Source organism: Leuciscus leuciscus (genome assembly GCF_965113295.1).
Source record: "Leuciscus leuciscus genome assembly, chromosome: 7".
Lineage (NCBI taxonomy): Eukaryota > Metazoa > Chordata > Actinopteri > Cypriniformes > Leuciscidae > Leuciscus > Leuciscus leuciscus.
Window position 1 is genome coordinate 43,224,869 of NC_138731.1, and position 26,609 is coordinate 43,251,477.

The 26,609-nt window shown below is 36.2% G+C and overlaps 2 protein-coding genes and 2 long non-coding RNA genes across 8 annotated transcripts in view; 1 reads left to right on the forward strand and 3 right to left on the reverse strand.

Annotated features, from left to right (window-relative positions):
* On the forward strand, positions 1-24,670 carry LOC309502323 (thioredoxin domain-containing protein 6). Of its 2 annotated transcripts, XM_082174682.1 has the most exons (20): positions 1-1,513; positions 1,652-1,709; positions 2,149-2,252; positions 2,345-2,416; positions 6,687-6,803; positions 7,237-7,306; positions 7,390-7,472; positions 8,270-8,362; positions 8,495-8,649; positions 9,637-9,845; positions 12,529-12,673; positions 15,052-15,159; positions 15,867-16,012; positions 17,269-17,413; positions 19,147-19,403; positions 19,703-19,798; positions 20,785-20,886; positions 22,703-22,804; positions 23,894-23,947; positions 24,401-24,670. In XM_082174682.1, exons 1-19 carry the CDS (start codon positions 1,481-1,483, stop codon positions 23,911-23,913), a joined length of 2,115 nt encoding a protein of 704 aa, XP_082030808.1. In that variant the 5' UTR covers positions 1-1,480; the 3' UTR covers positions 23,914-23,947; positions 24,401-24,670. The 2 variants fall into 2 exon arrangements, with proteins under 2 accessions (XP_082030808.1, XP_082030807.1); XM_082174681.1 differs by lacking the exons at positions 1-1,513; positions 1,652-1,709 and having other exon boundaries at positions 1,728-2,252.
* On the reverse strand, positions 2,243-9,742 carry LOC309502437. Its single transcript, XR_014207279.1, has 3 exons — positions 9,605-9,742; positions 8,501-8,653; positions 2,243-2,368 (listed from the first exon to the last, which is right to left on the reverse strand). It is a non-coding gene; the product is annotated as an uncharacterized lncRNA (long non-coding RNA).
* On the reverse strand, positions 16,075-22,784 carry LOC309502436. 2 transcript variants are annotated; one of them, XR_014207277.1, is made up of 4 exons: positions 22,684-22,784; positions 20,766-20,902; positions 16,871-17,330; positions 16,075-16,820 (listed from the first exon to the last, which is right to left on the reverse strand). It is a non-coding gene; the product is annotated as an uncharacterized lncRNA (long non-coding RNA). The 2 variants fall into 2 exon arrangements; XR_014207278.1 differs by having other exon boundaries at positions 16,075-17,330.
* LOC309502311 (SWI/SNF-related matrix-associated actin-dependent regulator of chromatin subfamily A-like protein 1) overlaps positions 23,570-26,609 on the reverse strand; it is a 21,711-nt gene continuing 18,671 nt past the window's right edge. For 2 of the 3 annotated variants that reach the window (XM_082174660.1, XM_082174661.1), the window contains exons 16-19: positions 26,483-26,583; positions 24,936-25,032; positions 24,678-24,760; positions 23,570-23,928 (exon numbers count right to left, since the gene is read on the reverse strand). In XM_082174660.1, the coding sequence (XP_082030786.1) occupies positions 23,925-23,928; positions 24,678-24,760; positions 24,936-25,032; positions 26,483-26,583 (285 nt within the window). In that variant the 3' untranslated portion in view covers positions 23,570-23,924. Of the gene's footprint in view, positions 23,929-24,677; positions 24,761-24,935; positions 25,033-26,482; positions 26,584-26,609 lie in introns of those variants that run through there. The other variant, XR_014207226.1, reaches the window with a different exon arrangement.

The following is a 26,609-nucleotide window of genomic DNA, read 5'->3' on the forward strand; positions in this document are numbered from 1 at the left end:
GTTATATATCTATTCCTGTTGAGTAAAGTTAAAAAAGGGGGGTGACTTGTAGGGGCTATTCTGGGGCATTAAATCATTAAATTTCAACTTGGATTTTTTTAAACTGCATATAATTAATCATTTTCAAAATACCCCACATCATTGAGCACTCATCAAACCTCCAACAAATCATATTTTCCCACCTCAGGCATTTTCAGATTTAAACACCTTTTATTCTCAATAATTTGATTATATAAATAATTATTATACAATAAATGATTATTATAAATAAAGGTAACCTGACTTGACTCAACCCCGTAACGGACAAAATTGAATTGGTTGAATAAAAAGGGTTTTACTATAAAACTTACTATAAAACAAGCATCTACAGCTCATGTGTCTCTGATAACAATTTAAAAACTACAAATGTAGCATATATGACAATATTCACATTTTGAAGTTAAAAATAGACAAATTGTGTGTTTGTGGACTCTTTCTAAAAAAAAAAATGTTTTCAGTTTAGATGCTCAGCTAAAACCTATAGGAATAATCACAGCTTCTGTGAAATGAATAACATCAATATATTACATAGATTATTTAACCAGTTTTTAATCACATTATTGGCAATTGCAGAGTATATCATAATCAATAAACATACAAATATTATTTAATCTCCTGTAAGGATGGGGAAAGTGTTCTTACATTTTACTTATTTCCTCAGGGCAGAGGCAAGTTTGAGCAAGAAGTGCTCAGAGATGAACTGAACCAACAAGCACTGTCAGTTTTATTATGAACAGTACGTTTATAAAAGGAGGTGCAACAGATTTTGCTTTATTAAAGCAGATATATTTACGACCATTAAGGGAGTTTTATAACACATTACTGTAACACATGGCCTCTTGTGCCATACACTCATGGTTTAAGTTCTGTTTTGAGTTCGTTTTCATTGTGTTCATGTTATGTTTGCCCATGTGTTTCATTGATTTAATCCCTGTCACCTGTCTTGTTAATTACTGTCATTACTGAGGAATGCAAGCCTTTGAGAAACACTTCATCCTGTTTTCTGTAATCTCCACGGCCATAATCACAGATGAAAACTACTCTCCATTGCATGACCATGACCAACACTGCTAACATCACAAACTGGTCATACCAGTTTTTTTTTAGTTTGGACATGTCTTTGAAGTACCATGGAATACATAATATAAATACATAAACATACATTTTCAGCACCATCAAAGTACTTATTTGTGAGTCACACGACATGTGTTTGAACCTGCGAGATAAACACCGTCCAGCAGATGGCGGAGGAGGAACGGTTAATAAATGGTTGCTGAGCGACAAGGACGCGAAACAATCCGAGCTGCGCATGCGCTGATACTGTCCGTCACTGAAACGTTTTGGAAATAAAAATAACGAATTAGTGATCACATTATTACCATCACTTGGAATAATTGGAGAAGCGTGTAGTTATTTTTTTTACGCTTAAAAAGACATTTCTATGGCTGGTAAAAAGAAGGAGATTAGTTTACAGGTTTGTAGGACGAAAGCTTTTATTAGCATTAAACTGTAAATGAGGGGAAAGTGGTTGTCTGACAGTAGTTTTCTAGTTTACTTACTTTGTATCTCAACTGAAAAATGCCTTACAACTCTTGAAAACTTTTAAATTCAGATAAATATCAATAATGACGATCAATGGAGTGAAGTTCTGGCAACGAAAGGGTTAATAGGTGAGATCTATCTATCTATCTATCTATCTATCTATCTATCTATCTATCTATATATCTATCTATCTATCTATCGGTCTGTCTTTATGTCTATTTATCTATTAACATTACAACATTACATTACAAATAACATTACAAACTATTACTATCATTAATTTACCAAACAAAAACATTCATATAATTTATTTTAAAGTAATATGCACAAACACACAATCAATACTTTTGACAAAAAGTCAAAGTTAGTTAAGTTAGAAATGAGAACAATACATATACTTAATGCATTTTATGTGTATCTTTCTTCACACATACTTTCTGTATCACTGTTATCTGTCTCATTTGGTCTGTTTGTCTGTCTATAGGGTTTCTTATTTGACAAAGAAGTGCCTTAGAGTTTTCAGTCTTGCAGTAATTGTTGTGATCTGGTGTTTTGTGTGTGTGTCAGTGGTTGATGTGTACCAGCAGTGGTGTGGACCCTGCCGTGCCGTCGTCAGTCTCTTTAGAAAGATCAAGAATGAGCTGGGAGACGACCTGCTGCATTTTGCCACGGTAAGATAAGCCGCTCTGGAGATTAGAGATTGCTCACAAACAATCATTATAAATGTCGACATTTCTGTCACACCGTCTTATCATCCCTGCAGGCCGAGGCTGATGGCATTGAAGCTCTGGAGAAGTACAGAGGAAAGTGTGAGCCCACCTTTCTGTTTTATGCGGTGGGTCTGAAACTGTACATCTCTCTCTCTGGGTGTTTACAAATCCCTGCAAATTCTTACTAACTACAAATTCTAACTTGAAATTAAAATGTACAAATAATTACATAGATTGATGTCACAAAACCTGTTAAGGACACATGCAAACAAAATTTCACCCCGAAATGAATGGAAGAAGAAATTTCATTTCATTTTTTTTTTTTTTTCATGGAGGTATTACTTGCACTGCCTTTAATTTATGCTGATATAAATAAAAATTCTGTAGCGCAGTAATACAAATCTAATGAGTCAACACTGAAAATATTAGGAATTATTCAAAAAATACAGCATCTGGAAGTATTACAATAATTAGCATTTTTGAGAAAATTGTGGTTAAAGGGTTAGTTCACCTAAAAATGAAAATTCTCTCATTAATTACTCACCCTCATGTCATTCCAAACCTGTATGACTTTCGTTCATCTTCGAAACACAAACGAAGATCTTTTTGATGAAATCTGAGATCTTTCTGTCCCTCCATTGAAAGCTACGCAACTACCACTTGATGCTTCAAAAAGTTCATAAAGAGATTGTAAAACTAATCCATATGAATTGAGAGGTTCAGTCCACATTTTCTGAAGAGACTCGATCGCTTTATATGATTAACAGACTGAATTTAGGCTTTTATTCACAGCGAACAAACAGAAGCTCAACCGAACCTGCTTGACGAGCGAGAAAAAACCTTTTGCAGAAGCTCAAACGTGCTGCGTAACACAAGAATGAACCTCATTGGTTCTTGCTGAAGCTCAAACGTGATGCGTAACACGAGAATGAACCTCATTGGTTCTTGCTGAAGCTCAAACGTGCTGCGTAACACAAGAATGAACCTCATTGGTTCTTGTTGAAGCTCAAACGTGATGCGTAACACAAGAATGAACCTCATTGGTTCTTACGGAAGCTCAAACGTACTGCGTAACACGAGAATGAACCTCATTGGTTCTTGCTGAATCTCAAACGTGATGCGTAACACAAGAATGAACCTCATTGGTTCTTGCTGAAGCTCAAACGTGCTGCGTAACACAAGAATGAACCTCATTGGTTCTTACGGAAGCTCAAACGTGCTGCGTAACACGAGAATGAACCTCATTGTTTCTTGCTGCAGCTCAAACGTGCTGCGTAACACAAGAATGAACCTCATTGGTTCTTACGGAAGCTCAAACGTGCTGCGTAACACGAGAATGAACCTCATTGGTTCTTGCAGAAGCTCAAACGTGATGCGTAACACAAGAATGAACCTCATTGGTTCTTACGGAAGCTCAAACGTGCTGCGTAACACGAGAATGAACCTCATTGGTTCTTGCTGAATCTCAAACGTGATGCGTAACACGAGAATGAACCTCATTGTTTCTTGCTGCAGCTCAAACGTGCTGCGTAACACAAGAATGAACCTCATTGGTTCTTACGGAAGCTCAAACGTGCTGCGTAACACGAGAATGAACCTCATTGGTTCTTGCAGAAGCTCAAACGTGATGCGTAACACAAGAATGAACCTCATTGGTTCTTACGGAAGCTCAAACGTGCTGCGTAACACGAGAATGAACCTCATTGGTTCTTGCTGAATCTCAAACGTGATGCGTAACACGAGAATGAACCTCATTGGTTCTTGCTGAAGCTCAAACGTGATGCGTAACACGAGAATGAACCTCATTGGTTCTTGCTGAAGCTCAAACGTGATGCGTAACACGAGAATGAACCTCGTTGGTTCTTGCTGAAGCTCAAACGTGATGCGTAACTCGAGAATGAACCTCATTGGTTCTTGCTGAAGCTCAAACGTGATGCATAACACGAGAATGAACCTCATTGGTTCGTGCTGAATCTCAAACGTGGTGCATAACACGAGAATGAACCTCATTGGTTCTTGCTGAAGCTCAAACGTGATGCATAACACGAGAATGAACCTCGTTGGTTCTTGCTGAAGCTCAAACGTGATGCGTAACTCGAGAATGAACCTCATTGGTTCTTGCTGAAGCTCCAACGTGGTGCGTAACACGAGAATGAACCTCATTGGTTCGTGCTGAATCTCAAACGTGGTGCGTAACTCGAGAATGAACCTCATTGGTTCTTGCTGAAGCTCAAACGTGATGCGTAACACGAGAATGAACCTCATTGGTTCTTGCTGAATCTCAAACGTGGTGCGTAACACGAGAATGAACCTCATTGGTTCTTGCTGAAGCTCAAACGTGATGCGTAACACGAGAATGAACCTCATTGGTTCTTGCTGAATCTCAAACGTGATGCGTAACACGAGAATGAACCTCATTGGTTCTTGCTGCAGCTCAAACGTGATGCGTAACACAAGAATGAACCTCATTGGTTCTTGCTGAAGCTCAAACGTGATGCGTAACACGAGAATGAACCTCGTTGGTTCTTGCTGAAGCTCAAACGTGATGCGTAACACGAGAATGAACCTCATTGGTTCTTGCTGAAGCTCAAACGTGGTGCGTAACATGAGAATGAACCTCATTGGTTCTTGCTAAAGCTCAAACGTGATGCGTAACACGAGAATGAACCTCATTGGTTCTTGCTGAATCTCAAACGTGGTGCGTAACACGAGAATGAACCTCGTTGGTTCTTGCTGAAGCTCAAACGTGCTGCGTAACACGAGAATGAACCTCGTTGGTTCTTGCTGAAGCTCAAACGTGATGCGTAACACGAGAATGAACCTCATTGGTTCTTGCTGAAGCTCAAACGTGATGCGTAACACGAGAATGAACCTCGTTGGTTCTTGCTGAAGCTCAAACGTGATGCGTAACTCGAGAATGAACCTCATTGGTTCTTGCTGAAGCTCAAACGTGATGCATAACACGAGAATGAACCTCATTGGTTCTTGCTGAAGCTCCAACGTGGTGCGTAACACGAGAATGAACCTCATTGGTTCGTGCTGAATCTCAAACGTGGTGCGTAACTCGAGAATGAACCTCATTGGTTCTTGCTGAAGCTCAAACGTGGTGCGTAACTCGAGAATGAACCTCATTGGTTCTTGCTGAAGCTCAAACGTGATGCGTAACACGAGAATGAACCTCATTGGTTCTTGCTGAATCTCAAACGTGGTGCGTAACACGAGAATGAACCTCATTGGTTCGTGCTGAATCTCAAACGTGGTGCGTAACTCGAGAATGAACCTCATTGGTTCTTGCTGAAGCTCAAACGTGATGCGTAACACGAGAATGAACCTCATTGGTTCTTGCTGAATCTCAAACGTGGTGCGTAACACAAGAATGAACCTCATTGGTTCTTGCTGAATCTCAAACGTGGTGCGTAACACAAGAATGAACCTCATTGGTTCTTGCTGAATCTCAAACGTGCTGCGTAACACGAGAATGAACCTCATTGGTTTATATGGATTATTTTTACGATCTCTTTATGAACTTTTTGAAGCATCGAAGTGCAAGTTGTGTAGCTGTCAATGGAGGGACAGAAAGCTCTTCATTTGTGTTCCGAATATGAACGAAAGTCTTACATGTTTGTTACGAAATGAGGGTGAGTTATCAATGACAGAATTTTTTTAATTTTTGGGTGAACTATCTCTTGTCATTACCCAATTGTCATGAAAATAATGCATACAATGCGAAAAATGGTTCTAAAACAGACTTAAATTTTACATATGTGACTCTGGACCACAAAACCAGTCACATGGGTCAATTTGCTGAAATTGAGATTTATACATCATCTGAACGCTGAATAAATAAGCTTTCCATTGATGTATGGTTTGTTATGATAGGACAATATTTGGTTGAGATACAACTATTGAAAATCTGGAATCTGAGGGTGCAAAAAAATCGAAACATTGAGAAAATCTCCTTTAAAGTTGTTCATTTATGTTCACGATTGTGCTGCATTCACTCACAGAAATAAATGTTTTATATATTTACGGTAGGAAATTGACTAAATATCCTCATGGAACATGATCTTTACTTAATATCCTAATGATTTTTAGCATAAAAGAGAGAAAAATGTTGACCCATACAATGTATTGTTGGCTATTGCCACAAATATACCCGTGCGACATGTGACTGGTTTTGTGATCCAGGGTCACATATTTGGTGTTGTGACATGGACATGTTCCTATGAGAGGCACTAAGATATCATGTTCATAGCTCGTCTGTTTGCTGTATATGATGGTCTTTTCCTGCAGTATGTCATGTTAAGGCTGTGTGTGTGTGTGTGTGTGTGTGTGTGTGTGTGTGTGTGTGTGTGTGTGTGTGTGTGTGTGTGTGTGTGTGTGTGTGTGTGTTAGGGTGGGCAGCTCGTGTCAGCTCTGCGGGGACCGAACTCTCCTCTCCTGCAGAAGACGATACAGGAAGAGCTGAACAAAGAGAAGAGCGTTCTAGAACACGGGGCCGCTCGCAGGGCGGTGAGTTACTTCACACACCTGACCTCTTCACTGTGGGGATTGCATTCCTGAATCCCGATGGAAACAAGAAATGGGATCATAGAATGATGGAAATGTAGTCCTGTACCAGGTGTTAGATGCATCACAGAAACTAATGCTTGCTGAATAATGCATTCATATTATGCATATTATATAATAAGGTTTATATGTTTATATATACAGTATACATATATATATAATGTATATCTAAAACATTTTAATGAAAGTAAAAAAAAAACATTAAATTTAAATGTAAAAAGTATATATACCCTAGGATTTTTATGGTAAGTTCTGCACAGAAAAGCATATTATCTTCAATAAATGTAATCATGTTTTATTCCTATTAGTAATTCGGCACACAAAGATTAGATTAATGTCATGAAAGATGACATTTGGGTGTCATGTGTCACTCCAGGTGAAAGATGAAGGTTTAACTGAAGAAGAGGTGAATGATGAGGATCACCCACATGATGAAGATCTGATTGGTAATGATCTTTCCTTCATCCTGCTTAATTGTAGTCTGTCCTGTTTACTGAGTTTACCCGCACTGGTTTTGTGTTTCTTGTAGTGTCTGATAATAAGTCTTACACAGTGGCAATAATAAAGCCTGATGTGGTGGCACACGGCAAAGCAGAGGAGATTATCATGAAGGTAAGAGCTCAGTTTAAGGGACAGTTCCCCCAAAAATTAAGTTCTGTCATTATTTACTGGCCATCATGTTGTTTCAAAACCGTATGGTGTTTTTTTTTTTATTTAAGTTTGGAACAATATGAAGTTGAGAAAATGATAACATAATTTTTTTTTCTTTAAAGGGACAGTTCACCCTAAAATGCTAATTAAGTCATCATTTACTCACCCTGGTGTTGTTATAATGCAGTATATGCTCTTCTTTCTTTTATGGACTACAAAAGGAGAATTTTTTTTATTAAAAAAGTGTCCCGCTCGTCCATATAATGGCAGTGAATAGCGACCAGCATCAAGCTTTAAAAAATATGCAAAAGTATCACAGAATGATCATGCAACACGTGTCGTATATTCCAAGTGTTCTGAGGGTTTATGATTGGGTTTGGTGAAATCAAACTTAAATTTAATGTTTTATTTTACAAAAAATCCTGTCCTTGGCTGTTGGTGAGTCACACAGACATGCACAGGATTGTCTTTAAACATAATGCATTCAATTTTGTTTTGTTTTTCACCAAACCCTATCGTAAACCCTCAGAACAACTGGAATATAAGGCACGTGTTGCATAAAAAAATAAATAATAATTGTGGTCCAAAAAAGAAAGAACGGCATATTGCATTAGAACAACACCAGGGTGAGTAAATTATGAATTAATTTTAATTTTAGGGTGAACTGTCCCTATAAGTTGCTTGTATTAATATGATATTATACCCTTAAACAGCTAAAAATGTATTCCTGAATGCATATTATATGATTTTGTTTCTAGATTCAGGATGCAGGGTTTGTGATTTTAGCCCACGAGGAGAGAACGCTGAGTGAAGCAGAAGCTGAAGGCTTCTATCGACACAAAGCAGCAGAGGTAAATGAAGGAACTTCAGTTGAAGTCTAAAAATAGCATGTGTTTTAATATTTTGGCTGATGGTGTGTAATGGCAGCATGTCCAGTGTGTCATATAAAGGGTGTGTGTGTGTGTGCTTGCGTGTTCTTCCAGCCTTACTTTCAGGAACTCATCCAATTTATGTCGAGCGGGCCGTCGCATGTCCTGGTCATTTCTAAGATGGAGGGCCGTGAGGACGTCATTCCAGCCTGGCGGGAGTTCATCGGTCCACCGGATGTCGAAGAGGCCAGGACCACGCAGCCAGAGAGGTACCTTATTCCCAGGAACACACATATACAGTATAGACTGACACATGAACATAAGCAGTCCCTCTGACAATTTCATTAGGATAATGCAACAAAAAATTCTACTCAAAAAATTAAGATAAAAAAAAATGAAACAATTTTAAGTTTTTAATCTAAATTTTATCAAGGTTGAGCTGAATTTAATTTATGCTGATTTAAGAAATGATTTGAAATCAGCAGAATGAATGAATGAATAGTCCACACAGGATGATTTTCATTATGATGATGATAATAAAAAATAAAAAAAGACAATTTGGGAGACATTCAATTATTAAGAATAATGTCAGAATGCTAAAAATAACTACATTTAGATGGTCCAAAAAACTTTTTCTTATTGTTAACTAAAACTATTATAGATTGTTTCCATTAATTGAAATAAAACTGAAGTAAAATATAAATATTAGATGAAAAGATTAAACTTAAAAACTTTGTTGTAAAGTTGAAGTAATAAAATGAAATATAAATATGACAATTCTAAGTACTATAATAGTATATAAACACAATGTTAATATAACTGCTTAAAAATAAGTTTAATTTTTGTTTGATAAAAGTATAGAATAAATGTAATGCATCATTATGTGTTTTCCTTTGAAAATAGTTGGTTGGTTTTTATATATTTTCCCCCAGTAAATTATTATTATAAAACTGATTTTGTTGCGTTATTTATACATTTACAAATGACATTGTCTCTCTGTGTAGGGCCTTACATAGAGGCTCAGTGATTCCCTGATGTGTGCATAATTTAATTTTGTAAGTAAACATAATTTAAAAGTGACTTGACGGTCCATATTGTGCTCACAGATTCGAGCACTAACAGTTTTAGCACAACACATCCTGTGTGGACTCTTGCCTCCCCCCCAGCAGTGAGACCATCTGCTCTTCTCTCTCTCCGTTACTCTGTTTCTCCATCCATCCTCACCTCCTTCTCTCTGGCCGTTCTCCGTTCTTCAGCTTGCGGGCTCAGTACGGGACCGAGACCCTTTCGAACGCTCTACACGGCAGCTCTGACAGCGAGCAGGCCAGCAGGGAGCTGGCGTTCTTCTTCCCGAACTTCAGGATGGCGATGGCGGGCTCGAGCTCGGAGCGGGCCGGGCCGGAAAAGGAGCATGTGGAGAGGACGCTGGCGCTCATCCGCCCAGACGCTGCCAGGGAAAACAGAGGCATGTGCCAACATTACGTTCACACGCACAGAACTGCGGCCCCATGGGTGCAGAGTCAGACTGATACTCCTACAGTACCTTCACTGAAGCACTAACACACACACTGCCCGTTCAAAGTTTAAAGACACTTGAATTCATTTGTTTCATACAAAGCCACAATATAACACTTTTCAGGTGAGTCGGCCTACATATGACTGGCATTTATCGGTCACTACATCATTCCCATACCATCTCAGTGTTATTTTAGTATAGTATTATTAAAGGATAATTCCGGTATTTAACACCTTGAGTCTATTTTGTAGTTTGTTTTGGATGAACTAGAGTGGTGGACACAGAAATGTTGACGATGGGTCCTGTCTCGACTTTTTGACTCTTCTAGAATCGCCTTTGAGCGCTTCAGAGTGGCGGTCTATGGGCATGCACGAACATGTCCTTAAAACAACCCTTAACGTTCGTTTTCAAAACTCTGCAACTCACCGAGTGGTTAGTGGTGTTCGTTGATGATTAAAAACAAATATATCGGCGCAATGTATGATTTCAATCCGTGTTATTTGCTATAGTGGAACTATTTTTTCAGATACCTCACAACCGCCTATAAACTTCCGCTCGATATTTGAGTCTGAAGCGTTAGCACACTCCCGACCACTTGATGGCGACAACCACTTTGCCGTACAAGGACGCTGTACAGAACTCGGTGTCTAGCGCATAGAGCACAGTTGCTCTGCTCACGCTAGCCTTCTGAGAGATGGAGAACTGAGCAAAAAGACTACAACCAAATGTAAACACCCCCCTTTCCGTTCTCGGTAGCGCAGTAATATCAACGAGCAATGAGTCCTCCAACAGAAATCAATGGGATTTTACAAAATGACGAATAAAACACGACAGAAACTGTATTTCGCTACGCTACTTGTTTTTAATCATCAACGAACACCACTAACCACTCGGTGAGTTGCACAGTTTTGAAAACGAACGTTAAGGGTTGTTTTAAGGAAATGTTCGTGCATGCCCATAGACAGCCACTCTGAAGCGGTCAAAGGCGATTCTAGAAGAGTCAAAAAGTCGAGACAGGACCCATCGTCAAAATTTCTGTGTCCACCACTCTAGTTCATCCATAACAAACTACAAAATCAAGATGTTAAATACCGGAATTATCCTTTAATATTTTCAAGGGGCCGTATGTAGAATTCAGAAACCCTTGTTATTAGCGACACCGGTGGCCGTTGAGTGAACTGCAGCTTATTGCTCGTAACGTACAAGAGACTGAAGGTGATGGTGATTCAATGCACCGAGCATTGAATCACCTTCAGTCTCTTGTACGTTACGAGCAATAAGCTGCAGTTCACTCAACGGCCACCGGTGTCGCTAATAACAAGGCTTTCTGAATTCTACATAGATACTCATGGTGAAGATCTTTTTCTTTCTTTGCTTAGAAGTAGAGAGAAGTTGGAAATACTTCTGTAGCGAAATACTGTTAATGAACATCCTGACACCGTCCATGCTGCTGAGAGCGATGTTTAGATGAATATGTAAATATGTGCTGCGCTTTTCTCTCAATAACAAAATAAACACAACAAAAATGACAGTGGTGAGAAAACAGCAGTTCAGAAAGCATCTGATCATAGAGATGTGGATGTTTGCAGCAGATCTGAGGTTCACAGGCATCATGTCAACAGATGAGCTCATTCAAATTACTCTGTTATGATTATTAAGTATGTCTGAGACTATATAGATCTGTATGAATCAATACTTTTTGCATGACCTTTTGAATTTCCCAGCAAAAATGTCCCGATTCCTTCATATAAAATCAGTCTACAGGCTTTCATAGGCAAGCTAGGAAGTCAAGGAAGTTTCTTTACTAGTTCACAAATTGGCTTCAAGAAACGATTACTACATGACAAATCTTACATATAGCCCCTTTAAAATAGCCTTTATTTTTATATTTTCAGTTTTCTTATTTTAGTATATATTTTTTTAAGTTTAGTTTTAATATTTTACTTTAAGTTTTAGTAATTTTGTAATGTGCTATTAAACTTTTATTAATTTCTATTTCAGTTTTAGTAATTTTAGTACTTATTTTAATTCAGTTAGTTTTCCAAGGTAACACCTCAAAATTGTATTTTTTTTTTGTAAGTTAAATTTTTTCACCAGCTATATTTTAACTAAAGAAAACGATTTCTAATAATTTTGGTTAAAAGTGCAATAATCTATACAGATATTTTTTTTATTTTTTTTATGCCGGTTGAAAGTCTCCTCATATTCTGATAACAATCACTATGTCTAAATGTATTTTATATAGTCTATGGAGGGTGTAGGACCATATAATGTTCATTCAATCATTGCATTAGGTCCGGATCAAATGGAAGCATGTGAAAGCATGTGAACCGTACCACTTCACACAGACATCATTCATCATCAGCGCGTTCACGTACGCTGTGCATGGCAGGCAAACAATTGTTTTCGTTTGTTATTTTACTTTTAATAAAGTTAAAGGCTAAAGTTAGCATTTCCCAGATCACCTATCGCACCTTTAACTAAACCAGCACTGTTCCAATTGTTATTTTATAGTTTTGATGACTTTATAACTTCACACATTTTAGATTAACAGTAAAGATTGAGTAGATGTGTCTAAATTGGAGCACTTACGATCAGGAAGTGAATGGTGTGAAATGAAATGTGTTTGCAGAGGAGATTCTGGCCAGGATCCATGAAGCTGGTTTCACTGTGGCCATGCAGAAAGAGATCATGCTGTCGGAGGATCAGGTCAGACAGTTCTACAGCTCTCATGTAGAGCAGGAATACTTCCCCAGTTTACTCCAGAGCATGACCAGGTGAGCGCTCACACACTGTACATCACACATCACTGGAAAAAAGGACAAAGTCAGGTGGTTTATCACTTAAAAACGGCACAACAGTGATATGATAAAAGACACCAATTTTCAACAAATAGTTGCATGCATTATTAATAATAATTGGAATTATAGCCAAGCAATGTAGTTTATTCTTGTAGTTTTACAATGGCTTTACAACCAATCAGAACCCTTTAGACTTTAAAATCAGAAGTTCTATTATACATGGAAATTTAATAATTTTTTAGTTTTTAAGGTCAATGTTGGGAAACAGCACACACAAGCATATTTGAGCAGTTCAAATTTTTTAGATGTCAAAACAATAAATTAGGGATTCACCGATTTGAAATATTTTGACCGCTAACCGTTAATTCTTTATATTTGAAAGCCGATAACCGAGATATTGGCCGATAAATCTAAATCCAAAGTTTTATATAATTTTGAGAGCCTGATTACAAAAACAAAAGTCTCCTCATTAAAAGCCATGTCCTAACACAATTATAATGATTGTATGTAGCCTATATGACAGACTTGCGCTGCACATGTTGCACATTACTGTATTTTCCTTTTTGAAGTGATTCTGATCATATTTCAAGCAATTCAAAAGCATTATGGTGAACAGTGTGCATCTGAAGTGTCTCAGCTGAAGGAAATAATCCATTGTTTATCGGCTTTTTGATACAGTACAGGCCAAAAGTTTGGACACATTACTATTTTTAATGTTTTTGAAAGAAGTTTCTTCTGCTCATCAAGCCTGCATTTATTTGATCAAAAATACAGAAAAAAAAATGTAATATTGTGATATATTATTACAATTTAAGATAATTGTTTTTCAATTTATTATACTTAAAATGATAATTTATTTCTGTGATGCAAAGCTGAATTTTCAGGATCATTACTCCAGTCTATCACATGATCCTTTAGAAATCATTCTAATATGATGATTCATTATCAAAGTTGGAAACAGTTCTGCTGCTTAATATTTTTTCATAACCTGTGATACTTTTTTAGGATACTTTGATGAATAAAAAGTTAAAAAAAAGAAGAAGAAAAAAAGGGGAAAAAAAGAAGCAAATTTTTTAAAAATAGAAATCTTTTGTAACAGCAATATACACGACTGGTCAGTCATTTGGGGTCAGTAATTTTTTTTCTTTCTTTTTTTGAAATAAATCAATACTTTTATTCAGCAAGGATGTGTTAAATTGATAAAAAGTGATAGTAAAGAAGATTTATATTATTAGAAAATATTTTTTTATTTTGAATAAATGCAGTTCTTTTTAACCTTTTATTCATCAAATATATTAGGCAGCAGAACTGTGTCCAACACTCATAATAAATCAGAATATTAGAATGATTTCTAAAGGATCATGTGATAGACTGGAGTAATGATCCTGAAAATTCAGCTTTGCATCACAGAAATAAATGATAATTTAAAGTATAATAAATTGAAAACCAATTATTTTAAATTGTAATAATATATCACAATATTACATTTTTTTTTCTGTATTTTTGATCAAATAAATGCAGGCTTGATGAGCAGAAGAAACTTCTTTCAAAAACATTAAAAATAGTAATGTTTCCAAACTTTTGGCCTGTACTGTATATATCGGCCAAATTTTCTTATCAGGCCGATAACGATAACATTAAAAATGAGCACATATCGGCCGATACTGATATGGTGGCCGATATATCGTGCATTCCTACAAAAAAATATAGATCGAAAATATCATACCTGCAAACTGGGCCATGGCAAATTTTTCTAGGAATCAGCAGATGAAATAATTTCAGAAAATTTTGATATTAGAAGACCTACATGTTGTTTAGGTAGCAACACCAATGTCTATATTAACATCCTAAACTGTAAAATGCCCATAAACACTATCATTTAAACAGTTTTAACTTTTTTTAAAATGATAAACCTCACATTTCAGCCTAAAGGACCAAGGATGATACCTTATAATATATAGTATTAAATATAAAAGAATAGAAGAGTCCACACCACAACATATTTAATTAGTCTGAACTAAAACGGCAGACAGGCTGATTGGAAAAGCAAATTCAATATCTGACAGATAAAAAGTCCTTAGATTTGCCGAAAGGTGAGGAATTTGCCGGTATGAATATACTATTCATTCAGAATCTGAATTCTGAATGCTAATGGAATTGCTGTGTAAAGAATAAGGAGTCGGACAGTGATAAACGTGCTTCATATCTTCAGTTTAAGCTTAATTGTACTTTTGGCCACATAGTTGTTATTTGCATATATACAGTACTATCTATATAATGACATAAAGAAGCCAGAAGAAGACTTCCAGTGGTCCTGGTGTAATGAAGAGTCTCTGTTCTGCTGTGGTTCACAGCGGGCCTGTGTTAGCATTAGCTCTAGTAAAGCAAGGAGCCGTGGAACACTGGAGGAACATCCTGGGACCCAAAGACCCCATCCAGGCTAAAAGTGAAGAACCTAACAGGTAAACCCATGTCTGTAATCGTGTCTGTTCTTCAGGACAATGTGTTATTGTTTATCATATCATGTTATTTATCATATATGTGTTTAGAAGCAACTCCGAAGCAATATTTGAAGGTCCCCAAAGATATTAGAGATATAGAAAAAGTGGCTCATTTTCAAACTTTTTTTTATTTACAGAAACTAGGAGTGGCAATGTAAATTAATTGAATTAAATATTTATATAAATATTCTAAATTAAATTTATAATAACAACATTTACTTAATATAATTCAATTAAATAATTATAAATAATTAAAATAATACAATTACATAATTACAGAAGCAGTTTCTGTTTGAATAACTTTTTTCAGTTTACATTTTTATTATTAATGGATTTACATTTTTGTGAATTACACTTTTCTGATTTTTTACTCACAAATAGCAATTCCACAGCAAATTCTTCCCAATAGAATATTATTGCAATAACAAGAAACTCTTATATTTGTTATAGAAATGTTCAAGACTTTTTAAGATTTGACTAATTTCCATGACTTTTCCAGGTCTAGAAATCCCGCTTTTAAAATTCCTCACATATCCAGGTTTTCCGAGACTGTGGGAAACCTGGTTTCCTAAATAAAAATGAAAGCTTATTATCTATTTTAAAGTATATTTAGTTTTATTTTAAATCATTTTAAGTAGTGGTTGTGAACACCTGTGGTTTCTCTGTAGTTTGCGAGCTCAGTTCAGCGATGTGAACTCCAGTATTAACCAGCTTCACGGCAGCAGAAGCTCCGACGAGGCGGAGATGGAGATCGGCTTCTTCTTCCCACCAGAGGACACGCTCGCTGTCATTAAACCCCACACCGAACGCACAGGTATCATTTCAGCAGCAGCTCTGAACGGCAGATTGGTGTAAATGAAACACCACATCAGAATAAGTGCAGAATATAAATGGTTAGACAGGAAGAAGACAAAATATGATTCATTAAGAACGTGTAAGAAAGAAGGCAAATCACAATTTTGTATGCAAATATAATGATGATGTCATTGCTGTTTTTACATTTTGAAAGTTGGATTAAAGTCAATGGAAGATTTTAAAATATACTTCTTAAAAAGTATAATTAAAAAATTTTTTTTTACAAAAACTGTCAACGCTGAAATCTACAAAACAGTCTGAATGAAGTCACATTGAATTAATACTTCAAATGTAATGCCTGCGGCTAGACCTTTTGAACAAGCCAGAATGATTTAGAAATATCAATACAGCAATGCTTTTCAAACACTATAAATATGATTAAAGACACTGCTGGAATATAGTGCAATCTACAACAATACATTACATTTAAAAGTTTGGGGTTAAGATATTATAATGTAATGCAAAGAAGTCTTCTGCTCAGCAAAGCTATGTTTATTTGATCAAAATACAACAAAACAGTCATATTTTTAAATATTATTATAATCTAAAATAACTGTTTTCTATGTGAATATATAGTGAAGTGTAATTTATTCCTGTGATTTTCATCATCATTACTCCAATCTTCAGTGTCACATGATCCTTCAGAAATCATTAAGTTGGCTTGGAAAAGTTGGTTCTTTCTCTCTTTCTAACTAATCTTTCTTTCTTTCTTTCTTTCTTTCTTTCTTTCTTTCTTACTAATCTTGCTTTCTTTCTAACTAATCTTTCTTTCTTTCTTTCTTACTTACTAATCTTGCTTTCTTTCTAACTAATTCACAAACTAATTAAAACTAAAAACCTTCAAACTTCAAGCTTTTAAAAATTCTTCAAACTTTCTGGCAAGGCTTTTTCATCTAGTTTCTGATTATTATCAATGTTGAAAACAGCTTAAACTGATTAATTTTATTGTGGAAACTCCCCAGGATTCTTTGTTTGATATAAAGTTAAAAAGAACAGCATTTATTTGAAATACAAATCCTTTGTACAATGATAAATGTCTTTATTCTCACTTTTGATCAATTTAATGCATCCTTGCTGAATAAAAGTATTAATTTCTTACTTCTTACAAGTTTTGAACGGCAGTATGTGAAATTAAATTGTAAGAATATTAATAACGAGAAACGAGGGTAAACGTCATGACTCACTGTTGAATCGGTCTGTTTCTGCTCATATCAGAGGAGATCCTGGAGGAGATTCAGGCCAGAGGATTCTCCATTTCCCATCTGAAGGACACGGTTCTGTCCAGAGAGATGGCAGAGGAGTTTTATAAAGAGCACCGGGACAAACCCTTCTTCAGCCAGCTGGTGGATTACATGTGTCGGTGAGTCTGCCAGTGAACGTCACTGAAAGCGTTAGTTCACCCAAAAATGAAAACTCTGTCAGTAATTACTCTCCCTCATGTTGTTCCAACCCCGTAAAACTTTCGTTCATCTTCGGAACACAAATTAAGACATTTTTGATGAAATCTGAGAGCTGTCTCACTCCTCCATAGGCTTCTAGGTAATCGATATCTACCATCCCAGAAAAGTTAGTAAAGACATCGTTAAAATAGTCCAAGTGACTACAGTGGCTCAACCTTAAGTTTATCAAGCGACGAGAATACTTTTTGTGGGCAAGAAACAAACAAAAATAACGACTTTATTCAACTCTTCATGTTCTTCTGTGTTTCTCTGAGTGAGTTCACGTAGTGTAACAGCGCAGCACTTCTGGGTTGTACGTCAGAACGGAGGCTCACTATTGGCCGATGCTGGTCATGTGTGTGATGCTGGCCAATAGTGAGCCTACGTTCTGACGTACAATCCAGAAGTGCTGCGCTGTTACACTACGAATGAATGAAAATACTTGAATAAAGTCGTTATTTTAGGGGTTTTTTGCGCACTAGAAGTATTCTCGTCGCTTGATAAACTTAAAGGACAAGTTCGGTATTTTACACTTAAAGCCCTGTTTACAGATCGTATCTGATGAAATAGAATGGTTAAGATTAAAATTTGGACACATGCTCCTGTCCCGAGAATTTTAGGTTTATTTCGCTTTTGTGGACCTATTTTGCCAAACGCGTCACACCCGTGATTCTTCCGTTGAGAGCTTGAATAATAGACACTCCAGCCCAGTTGGTGGCGATAATGCACCTTTGCCAATTGCAAGCAAACCACGGGCATTTCATTGAATACACAGAAGAAGCAGAAGAAGAAGCGGCGGAGTAATACCGTAAAGGTGCTGCGGTCTCACAGCACGTCCTATTAAGTCAATGGAGTTGGACAAAAACTACGATAAAACCTGTTGGAATGCATCTTTTTCAGCGATTTTTGATGGAACATATCAGTGAACACCCCTGACCACTCGGTGAGTTTCACGTCTTTGTAAACGAAAGTTTAATGTGTTTTTAGGACGGAATCTTCCAGTGCATATAGACAACCATTGTGGGGGTGGTGGGGGGAAGCGAAATAAACCTAAAATTCTCGGGACAGCAGCATGTGTCCAAATTTTAATCTTAACCGTTCTATTTCATCAGATACGATCTGTAAACAGGGCTTTAAGTGTAAAATACCGAACTTGTCCTTTAAGGTCGAGCCACTGTAGTCACTTGGACTATTTTAACGATGTCTTTACTAACTTTTCTGGGATGGCAGATCTCGATTACCTAGAAGACTATGGAGGAGTGAGACAGCTCTCAGATTTAATCAAAAATATCTTAATTTGTGTTCCGAAGATGAACGAAAGTCTTACGGGGTTGGAACAACATGAGGGAGAGTAATTACTGACAGAATTTTCATTTTTGGGTGAACTATCCCTTTAACTGTCCATAGAGCTTATTAATATTAGACATTTATAATGTTTATATTTCAAATAAATGCTGTTCTGTTGAACTTTATATTAAATAAAGAATCCTGGGGAGTTTCCACAAAAACATTAAGCAGTTTAAGCTGTTTTCAACATTGATAATAATCAGAAATAGGTCTTGAGCAGCAAATGATCATATTAGAATGATTTCTGAAGGTAAGTGTCATGTGAAGCGTGTGTCGGTAAGATAAAACATGGTTCATGTTTCTATAGTGGCCCATGTACAATGATGGTTCTGACAAAGGAGAACGCGGTGGAGGAGTGGAGGGCGGCCATGGGCCCGACGGACCCCAGCGAGGCGAGGCGAACGGCCCCAGGTTCTCTGAGAGCGCGCTTTGCTAAAGATATGCTGGAGAACGGCGTCCACGGATCCTCCAACATGGAGCACGCACACCAGAAGATACAGTTCATCTTTGGAGATATCGGAACCGAGAGCGTGATCATCGACGGCGCTGCTTCTCCTCCGTTAGGTGACAAAAACATTCGAGATACAAGTTTGTACTGAGAAACAAAAATCTGGGAATAAAACTCTACTAACACACCTAATATAATATTTAAGAATAACGTTTAAAGTCGACTTCTCAAATAAGAACAAATGTGGGCGGGGCTTGATTTTGTCGTGGGGAATTGATTGGATGGTTGTGGTTTGCTATCTCAGGTGAGTGACAGGTTATAGCTCCGCCCTCTTGTCAGTAAACACATCATCAGATGTGCACTGACAAATCATTTAAAATAAATACTGCAATATTACATTCCTGTTTATCTACAGAAACGGAGGAGAGCTTTGCGGAGCTCAAGAATCTTCAAACTTCAAGATCTCCATCGTTTGATGACTCGAGGAACCAGAGAGAGCCGAGCACTACAGGTTCATAAATATCCAAAAATATAGACACTGCCATTATTTACTCAACCTCGTGTAATTCCAAACCTGTACTCTGATATTTGCCCATCTCTATGATCTGACACTGCATTTAGAGAATTAATAAGTGAGTAAATAATAACTGAAGAGTTATTTTGGGTGAAATGTTCCTTTAGTTCAGGGTTTTCCAAACATCAACGTGCAAGTTGTCGAAAAGCGAATCATTTAATAAATGAAATGTATAGTTAGAATAAATAAATGGGGCTGCACAATTAATTTAAATTTTAGTTATCATTATTAGTGCTGTTATCAAATCAAAGGCTGCAATTTAATTATACAATGATATAGTCTGTTGCTCTGCGTGTTTCAGAGTGAAGCTCATTAACACACATGCAGCTCATAATAGTGTTTTAGAGCGACTCTATTCACAATAAAAGTCTAGGTGCACTTAATGCACATTCATATCATTTCCAACATTTGTTTACAGCATTTCACTAGTATTCCGCCAAAATAAAAGCTCAGTGATTTTAAATGTTAAAAGCTCCAGGGTTTGTTTATTATGATGATTTTATATTCACTATTTATTTAACAGTACAATTATTATTTACAACAGAAATATAGTAATGTCTTCATTTTTAGAGGTGAAACTAGTAATAATAGGCCTAATAATAATTATAATATGTTTGCAATATATGGAAAAATAACAATATACATTTTTGGTCAAGTCATGAAGCCTTATATATAAATAATGTTAAAATATATGCAATCAAAATAAAACAGATTAAATATTTTGTTTACTTGCATCAGAGAACCGTTCAGACGGAAATGTGCCGTTAAATGATAGAAATATTAACTTAGGGGAACTTCAAGTAAATATCTAAGGGGTTAAGCTGACAAAAAGGTTAGTGAATCCCTGCTTTAGTCCGTTAAGTTGAGGTGAAAAGTCTCTTGTAAACACAAAAGTGAAGATTACCCTTGATCTCCTCATGCAGAAGCTGCTGCAGAAATCCACCCTGAGACGACAGAGAGTCACGCAGTGTCATCCGATGAGACCGACACACTCGAGACGCCCGCCTCCAGCCAGCAGGACACAGGTGTGTGTTTCAGTGACTAGTGATGTACAATCAAGAACAACTTTATACACACATTCTTCAGACATGAGAAGAAAATTTGGTTTGGAAACAGCAACATTTCCACTTCGGCATTAATTGTCAGCACTGTCAGATATTAAAGGGGTCCAATCATGCTCATTTACAGGTTCATAAGTTAGTTTATGGGCTTTACTAGAATATGTTTACATTATTTAATGTTTAAAAAACTATTTTTCTTATCATTTACATTGTTGCAGCACCTGAACGCTCCGTTTTAGTTTCTGTTTCTTTAAAACCAGCCTTCTGAAAAGCACAGTCTGCTCTGATTGGTCAGCCGGCCCCAGTCTGTTGTGATTGGACAGCCGGCCCCAGTCTGTTGTGATTGGACAGCCGGTTCCACTGTGTTGTGATTGGTCTACCTCTTAGAGAGTGTCATAAATGTAACACCCCTTACCATAACCAGTGACAGATCTCTTAATGGGGATGGAGCTCCAAAACAGGGCGTGGCTTCCTCCCATTGACTGACAGACACGACACGCATGCATGAATTTTCTCCAAACCGCCCCGCAGCCGATTCTCACGGTTTGATTGGTCATGTCAATCGCAGTGCTGATTTTCCTACACAATGCTACAACAAATACTAACCCTAACCCTACTCTACCCTACACCCCACTGTTGGACCTAGCTGGTCAGCGTAACCTTTAGTTGCACACGGCGTCACTGTCCCCTCCTACCCTGTGAATCTCGGGGCCCGGGACCTCACAGAGCTATCGCCCCCCACATACACTTACATTTGGCGGGGGCGAAGGTCTTTGCCTGTGGAGACTCCGCCCCTTTTAGGAGGTACCGTCTACTTTTGGAGTTCTCTATGACCTGTCACTGCATATAGAGAATTAATAAGTGAATAAATAATAACAGAAGATTGATTCTGGGTGAACTGTTCCTTTAGTTCAGGGTTTTCCAAACGGGTATGTGTAAGTTGATGAAAAGCGAATCATTAATTAAATGGAATGTGTATTTAAAATAAATAAATGTCGCTGCTCAAATAATTGAAATAAAACAAATCATGATATCGCTTAGAGCGGTTATCAAATCAAAGGCCGCGATTAAATCAGGCCTAAATGATGATATAATCTGTTGCACCGCTTGTGTTTCAGAGTAAAGTTCATTTACACACATGCAGCTCATAATAGTGTTTTAGAGCGACTCGATTACAGTAAATGTCCAGGATCACTTTATTTATATTCATATAATTTGAATGTTTACATTCTGTAACATTTATGTGGACAGAAGTTTACAGCATTTCACTAGTATTCCGCCAAAGTATAAGCTCTATGATTTTAAATGTTAAAAACTCCAGGGTTTGAATGTTTGAAAGTAAAGGATTATTATTGTAACTTTTCTATTCAGTTTTTATTTTACTGTACAATTATGATTTACAACAGAAATATAGTAATGTCTTCATATTTAGAGGTGAAACTAATAATAATAGGCCTAATAATAATATTATATTCGCAATATATGGGAAAATAATATACTTTTTTGGTCAAGTCATGAAGCCTTATATATAAATAATGTTAAAATATATACAATCAAAATAAAACAGATTCAATATTTTATGTTTACTTGCATCAGAGAACCGTTCAGACGGAAATGTGCCGTTAAATGATAGAAATATTGACTTGGACGACTTCAAGTAAATATTTAAGGGGTTAAGCTGACAAAAAGGTTAGTGAATCCCTGCTTTAGTCCGTTAAGTTGAGGTGAAAAGTCGCTTGTAAACACAAAAGTGAAGATTACCCTTGATCTCCTCATGCAGAAGCTGCTGCAGAAATCCACCCTGAGACGACAGAGAGTCACGCAGTGTCATCCGATGAGACCGACACACTCGAGACGCCCGCCTCCAGCCAGCAGGACACAGGTGTGTGTTTCAGTGACTAGTGATGTACAATCAAGAACAACTTTACACACACATTCTTCAGACATGAGAGGAAATATGGTTTGGAAACAGCAACATTTCCACTTCGGCATTAATTGTCAGCACTGTCAGATATTAAAGGGGTCCAATCATGCTCATTTACAGGTTCATAATTTAATTTATGGGGTTTATTAGAATATGTTTACATTATTTAATGTTCCAACATTTTTTTTTTTTTTTACAAATAATTTACATTTTTGCATTTTTTTTATTGGAAACTTGCAAGTGCAAATCTATTACCAGCCAAATATAAACACTACTTTATTCACCTCGGTATGCACGAGCAAAACACAAACAAATAAAACAAAGTACAAGCTTTTGTTAAATATTACGGTAGAATTGTGTGTATTACGACCCGATGCGAGATCCACCAATCAGAGAGGTTCCCGAATCTCAATTTTAAAATCATATTTTTATAAATTCATATAATTTTGTCATAACTATTATACAGTATATCAGTCCCGTCACCCAAACTGTACAGAAATACATTTTAAGTAAATTTCACTCATTTTAAATAGGTTCTTATTAATTTCAGCAAAACCAGGAAACAAAATGACTGCGTCTTAATACACAAAATATTGTCAAAATATTGTCAACTTGCTTGGATTTTCTTCATTTGATCTGGTGTTGGAAAAACTGAAACATGGAAGCAGAAGGTTGTCGCACCCAAGCATAAAGGACACATTAATCAGAAACATTAATCAGAAATAATTCCTTGATGCATAAACTTTTATTTATTGATTAAAGTGTTTTTTGTCCCATGCCTCAAGAATCAGTGATAGAAGAAGAATAGAATAGAAGAAGAAGAATGTCTCAAGAATCAGTGATAGAAGAAGAATAGAATAGAAGAAGAAGAAGAATGTCTCAAGAATCAGTGATCTGTTAGACTAACTCGACAGATGAACTCATGTCAGAAATGTGATAAACATTAATCACACAAATTCTGACTTTATACTGGAATTATAAATAAACTTTATTTTGTCTTTTACTTGTGATGTAAATGTGATGAAGAGCTCGTCGTCTGTGTTTCAGGGGATCCGACAGATTCCTGAAATCTGCACAATCATCTGTCAGGAAAGAGGAGAGGTAAAGATGGTCAGGTGTCGAGAACATTCATGAGAACAAGTGTTTCTACAGTTAAACATTCGCAAACAAACAAGTCTGTGACATTCATTAAAATAATCAGTTCACAAGGTTTATTCTTTTTTATCATTGTTATACTATTATAGTTTTTGTTCATATTTTTGAATTAGACTATTTTCTATTTTAACTGTAGTAACATTTCTGGTCATTTTGTTACGTTTTTATTTAAGTTTTGTAAGTTAAGTTTTTATGTCTATATAGTTTTTGACATTTTAGTTTAAGTTATTTTAGTACTTCAACTTAAAACTAAATGAAAATAAGAAATGTTGCCTAAATGTAGCTGATATAAAATGAGTTTTTAGATTTTATTTTATTTAATGGTTTTAGTTTTTGTTAACAATAATAACCCTGTTTGTAAGACATGATGATATGACGTTTTCTTTCGTTCTCCACCAGTTTGGACCTGAAGGCCTCTAGATGTGCAGCAAACAGCCAGTGATTTGTGGTTTCATCTTCAGTCTCTTATAAATCATCTACATCCTCTTGTGAATTAAACGCTCGTCTGATTAAATGCTTGATGCAAGGCTGATCTGTTTGGTTCAAACTGACATTTTTGGGCTTTTTATTTTATTTGATCACATACAAACTTGAGGCACTAGACAAAAACAAGTCCAATGATTGGCTTTCAACCAACCCAAATATTTAATTTCATGTCATTAATGTGTCTTCTTACTGATCTTGATCGACCAAAGCAAGCATCTCCTCCTCATCAAAGGACCTCTGAAACATCTCAGTGATGGTCAGCTGCTGAGGGTCCTGACAAACAGCAACAGGATAATATCTAATCAATATTTATGTAGATATTTACAAACGTTTAATACTTTGATTATTCTAAAAGCTAAAGCTTTCTACAGTAAGTTAAATGAAAATGGTGCAATGGAAATTTAATTTATTTTATTGATGGTCAAATGCTGGAAGTTTGGATACTAACCTTGCTGTGGAAGCTGGCGGATTCTGCGTTCTCTGATATGTTGGACTCAGACAAGCCGACCTGCTCCAAAACACTCATTTTGCTCTGAATCATGGGCCTGAGAAACACAAGCAAGCCGGGGACAGAATGATGAGGCCCATCACTGACAAACTACTCAAATTAACAATACATTGCAGAAACAAAACTGAAATTTAAACAAAGTTCATTTGAAAAAAAGTAATACATTTATAAAATGCATACATGTATAATTACAAGTATAACTCAAATGTCTAACTATGTATAACTACGTGTAACTATATTCCAGATACAATTATTTGAATCTAAATTTAAGATTGTAGTAACAATTTAAAATGAGCCACTGAGGGTAAAAAAAAATTAAAAGTTAGCCAGTTACAGCATCTAATATGTACAGTAGAGGGCAAAACTGATGTCCGGACTAGGAAAATTGACATCTTCACACTTTATTCAAATATTATTCAAAATTTGTTAAAGATTTTATAAGCACATTGTGCAGTTGAGCTTGTTTTATTAGTAATAATAACACAACGAAACATGCCAAATTGTGCTGACATCATTTTTATCCAGGCTGTCATACAAAGGAATTATGAATCATGAACAAGAGAGAACCATCGGAATATTAATAACTGATTATGTTGTAGTCAAAGTACGCTTCTTTTTTTTTTGGCATTGTAAAATAAAACCTGTAACTGTAGTTTACCTTTTTTTGCCAAATAATTTTGTCAGATAAATACCGTAAACAAGTGTTTTGTTCTTCCCTCATGTATAAAGTATAAAAATATATATATATATATATTTTGCTCATATTTTGAAGGTTTTATTGAACTTGTAAGTCCATTAAAAACAAAACTAATATCCTCTCTGGACATCATTTTTGGACACTACTGTATATCTATATATACTCTTAAGGATTATGTATATATATACACAATCTATACATATATAATAGATAGACAGATAGATATCACAATAATAGTTTTTCATAAACTAGCCTCAAACCAACAAAACCAATCAATTGAATCTTTCTGTTCCAGTTCTGAAGGCTTTTTTTGTTTAAATGTCCTGATATGTGACCCTGGACCACAAAACCAGTCTTATGGGTCAATTTTTTTAAATCATCTGAAAGCTGAATAAATAAGCTTTCCATTGATGTGTGGTTTGTTAGGATAGGACAATATTTGGTCGAGATACAACTATTGAAAATCTGGAATCTGAGGGTGCAAAAAAATGGAAACATTGAGAAAATCTCCTTTAAAGTTGTTCATTTATGTTCACGATTGTGCAGCATTCACTCACAAAAATAAATGTTTTATATATTTACGGTAGGAAATTTACTAAATATCTTCATGGAACATGATCTTTACTTAATATCCTAATGATTTGTGGCATAAAAGAAAAATTGATAATTTTGACCCATACAATAATGTATTGTTGGCTATTGCCACAGATATACCCGTGCGACTCGAGACTGGTGACGTGATCCAGGGTCATATATTTGTAGGTGACTGAAGGGGGGAATCGTTTTTTACCAAAGGTAATCGTCCGCAGTGCCTTTAGCAACCAGGTAATGGATGTCCACATTACTGGTCTGTCCGATCCTGTGCACCCGGTCCTCTGCTTGAATCAGGACCTGAAGGAAACACATGCGTTTATTTA

Bases quoted from the DNA above. Each gene is read 5' to 3' on its own strand.
- LOC309502323 (XM_082174681.1), top strand. From the start codon at position 1,983: ATGCATTTTATGTGTATCTTTCTTCACACATACTTTCTGTATCACTGT. The intron at 15,160-15,866 runs GTAAACCCATGT...GTTTCTCTGTAG, and splicing joins AAAAGTGAAGAACCTAACAG to TTTGCGAGCTCAGTTCAGCG. The intron at 22,805-23,893 runs GTGTGTGTTTCA...TCTGTGTTTCAG, and splicing joins CTCCAGCCAGCAGGACACAG to GGGATCCGACAGATTCCTGA.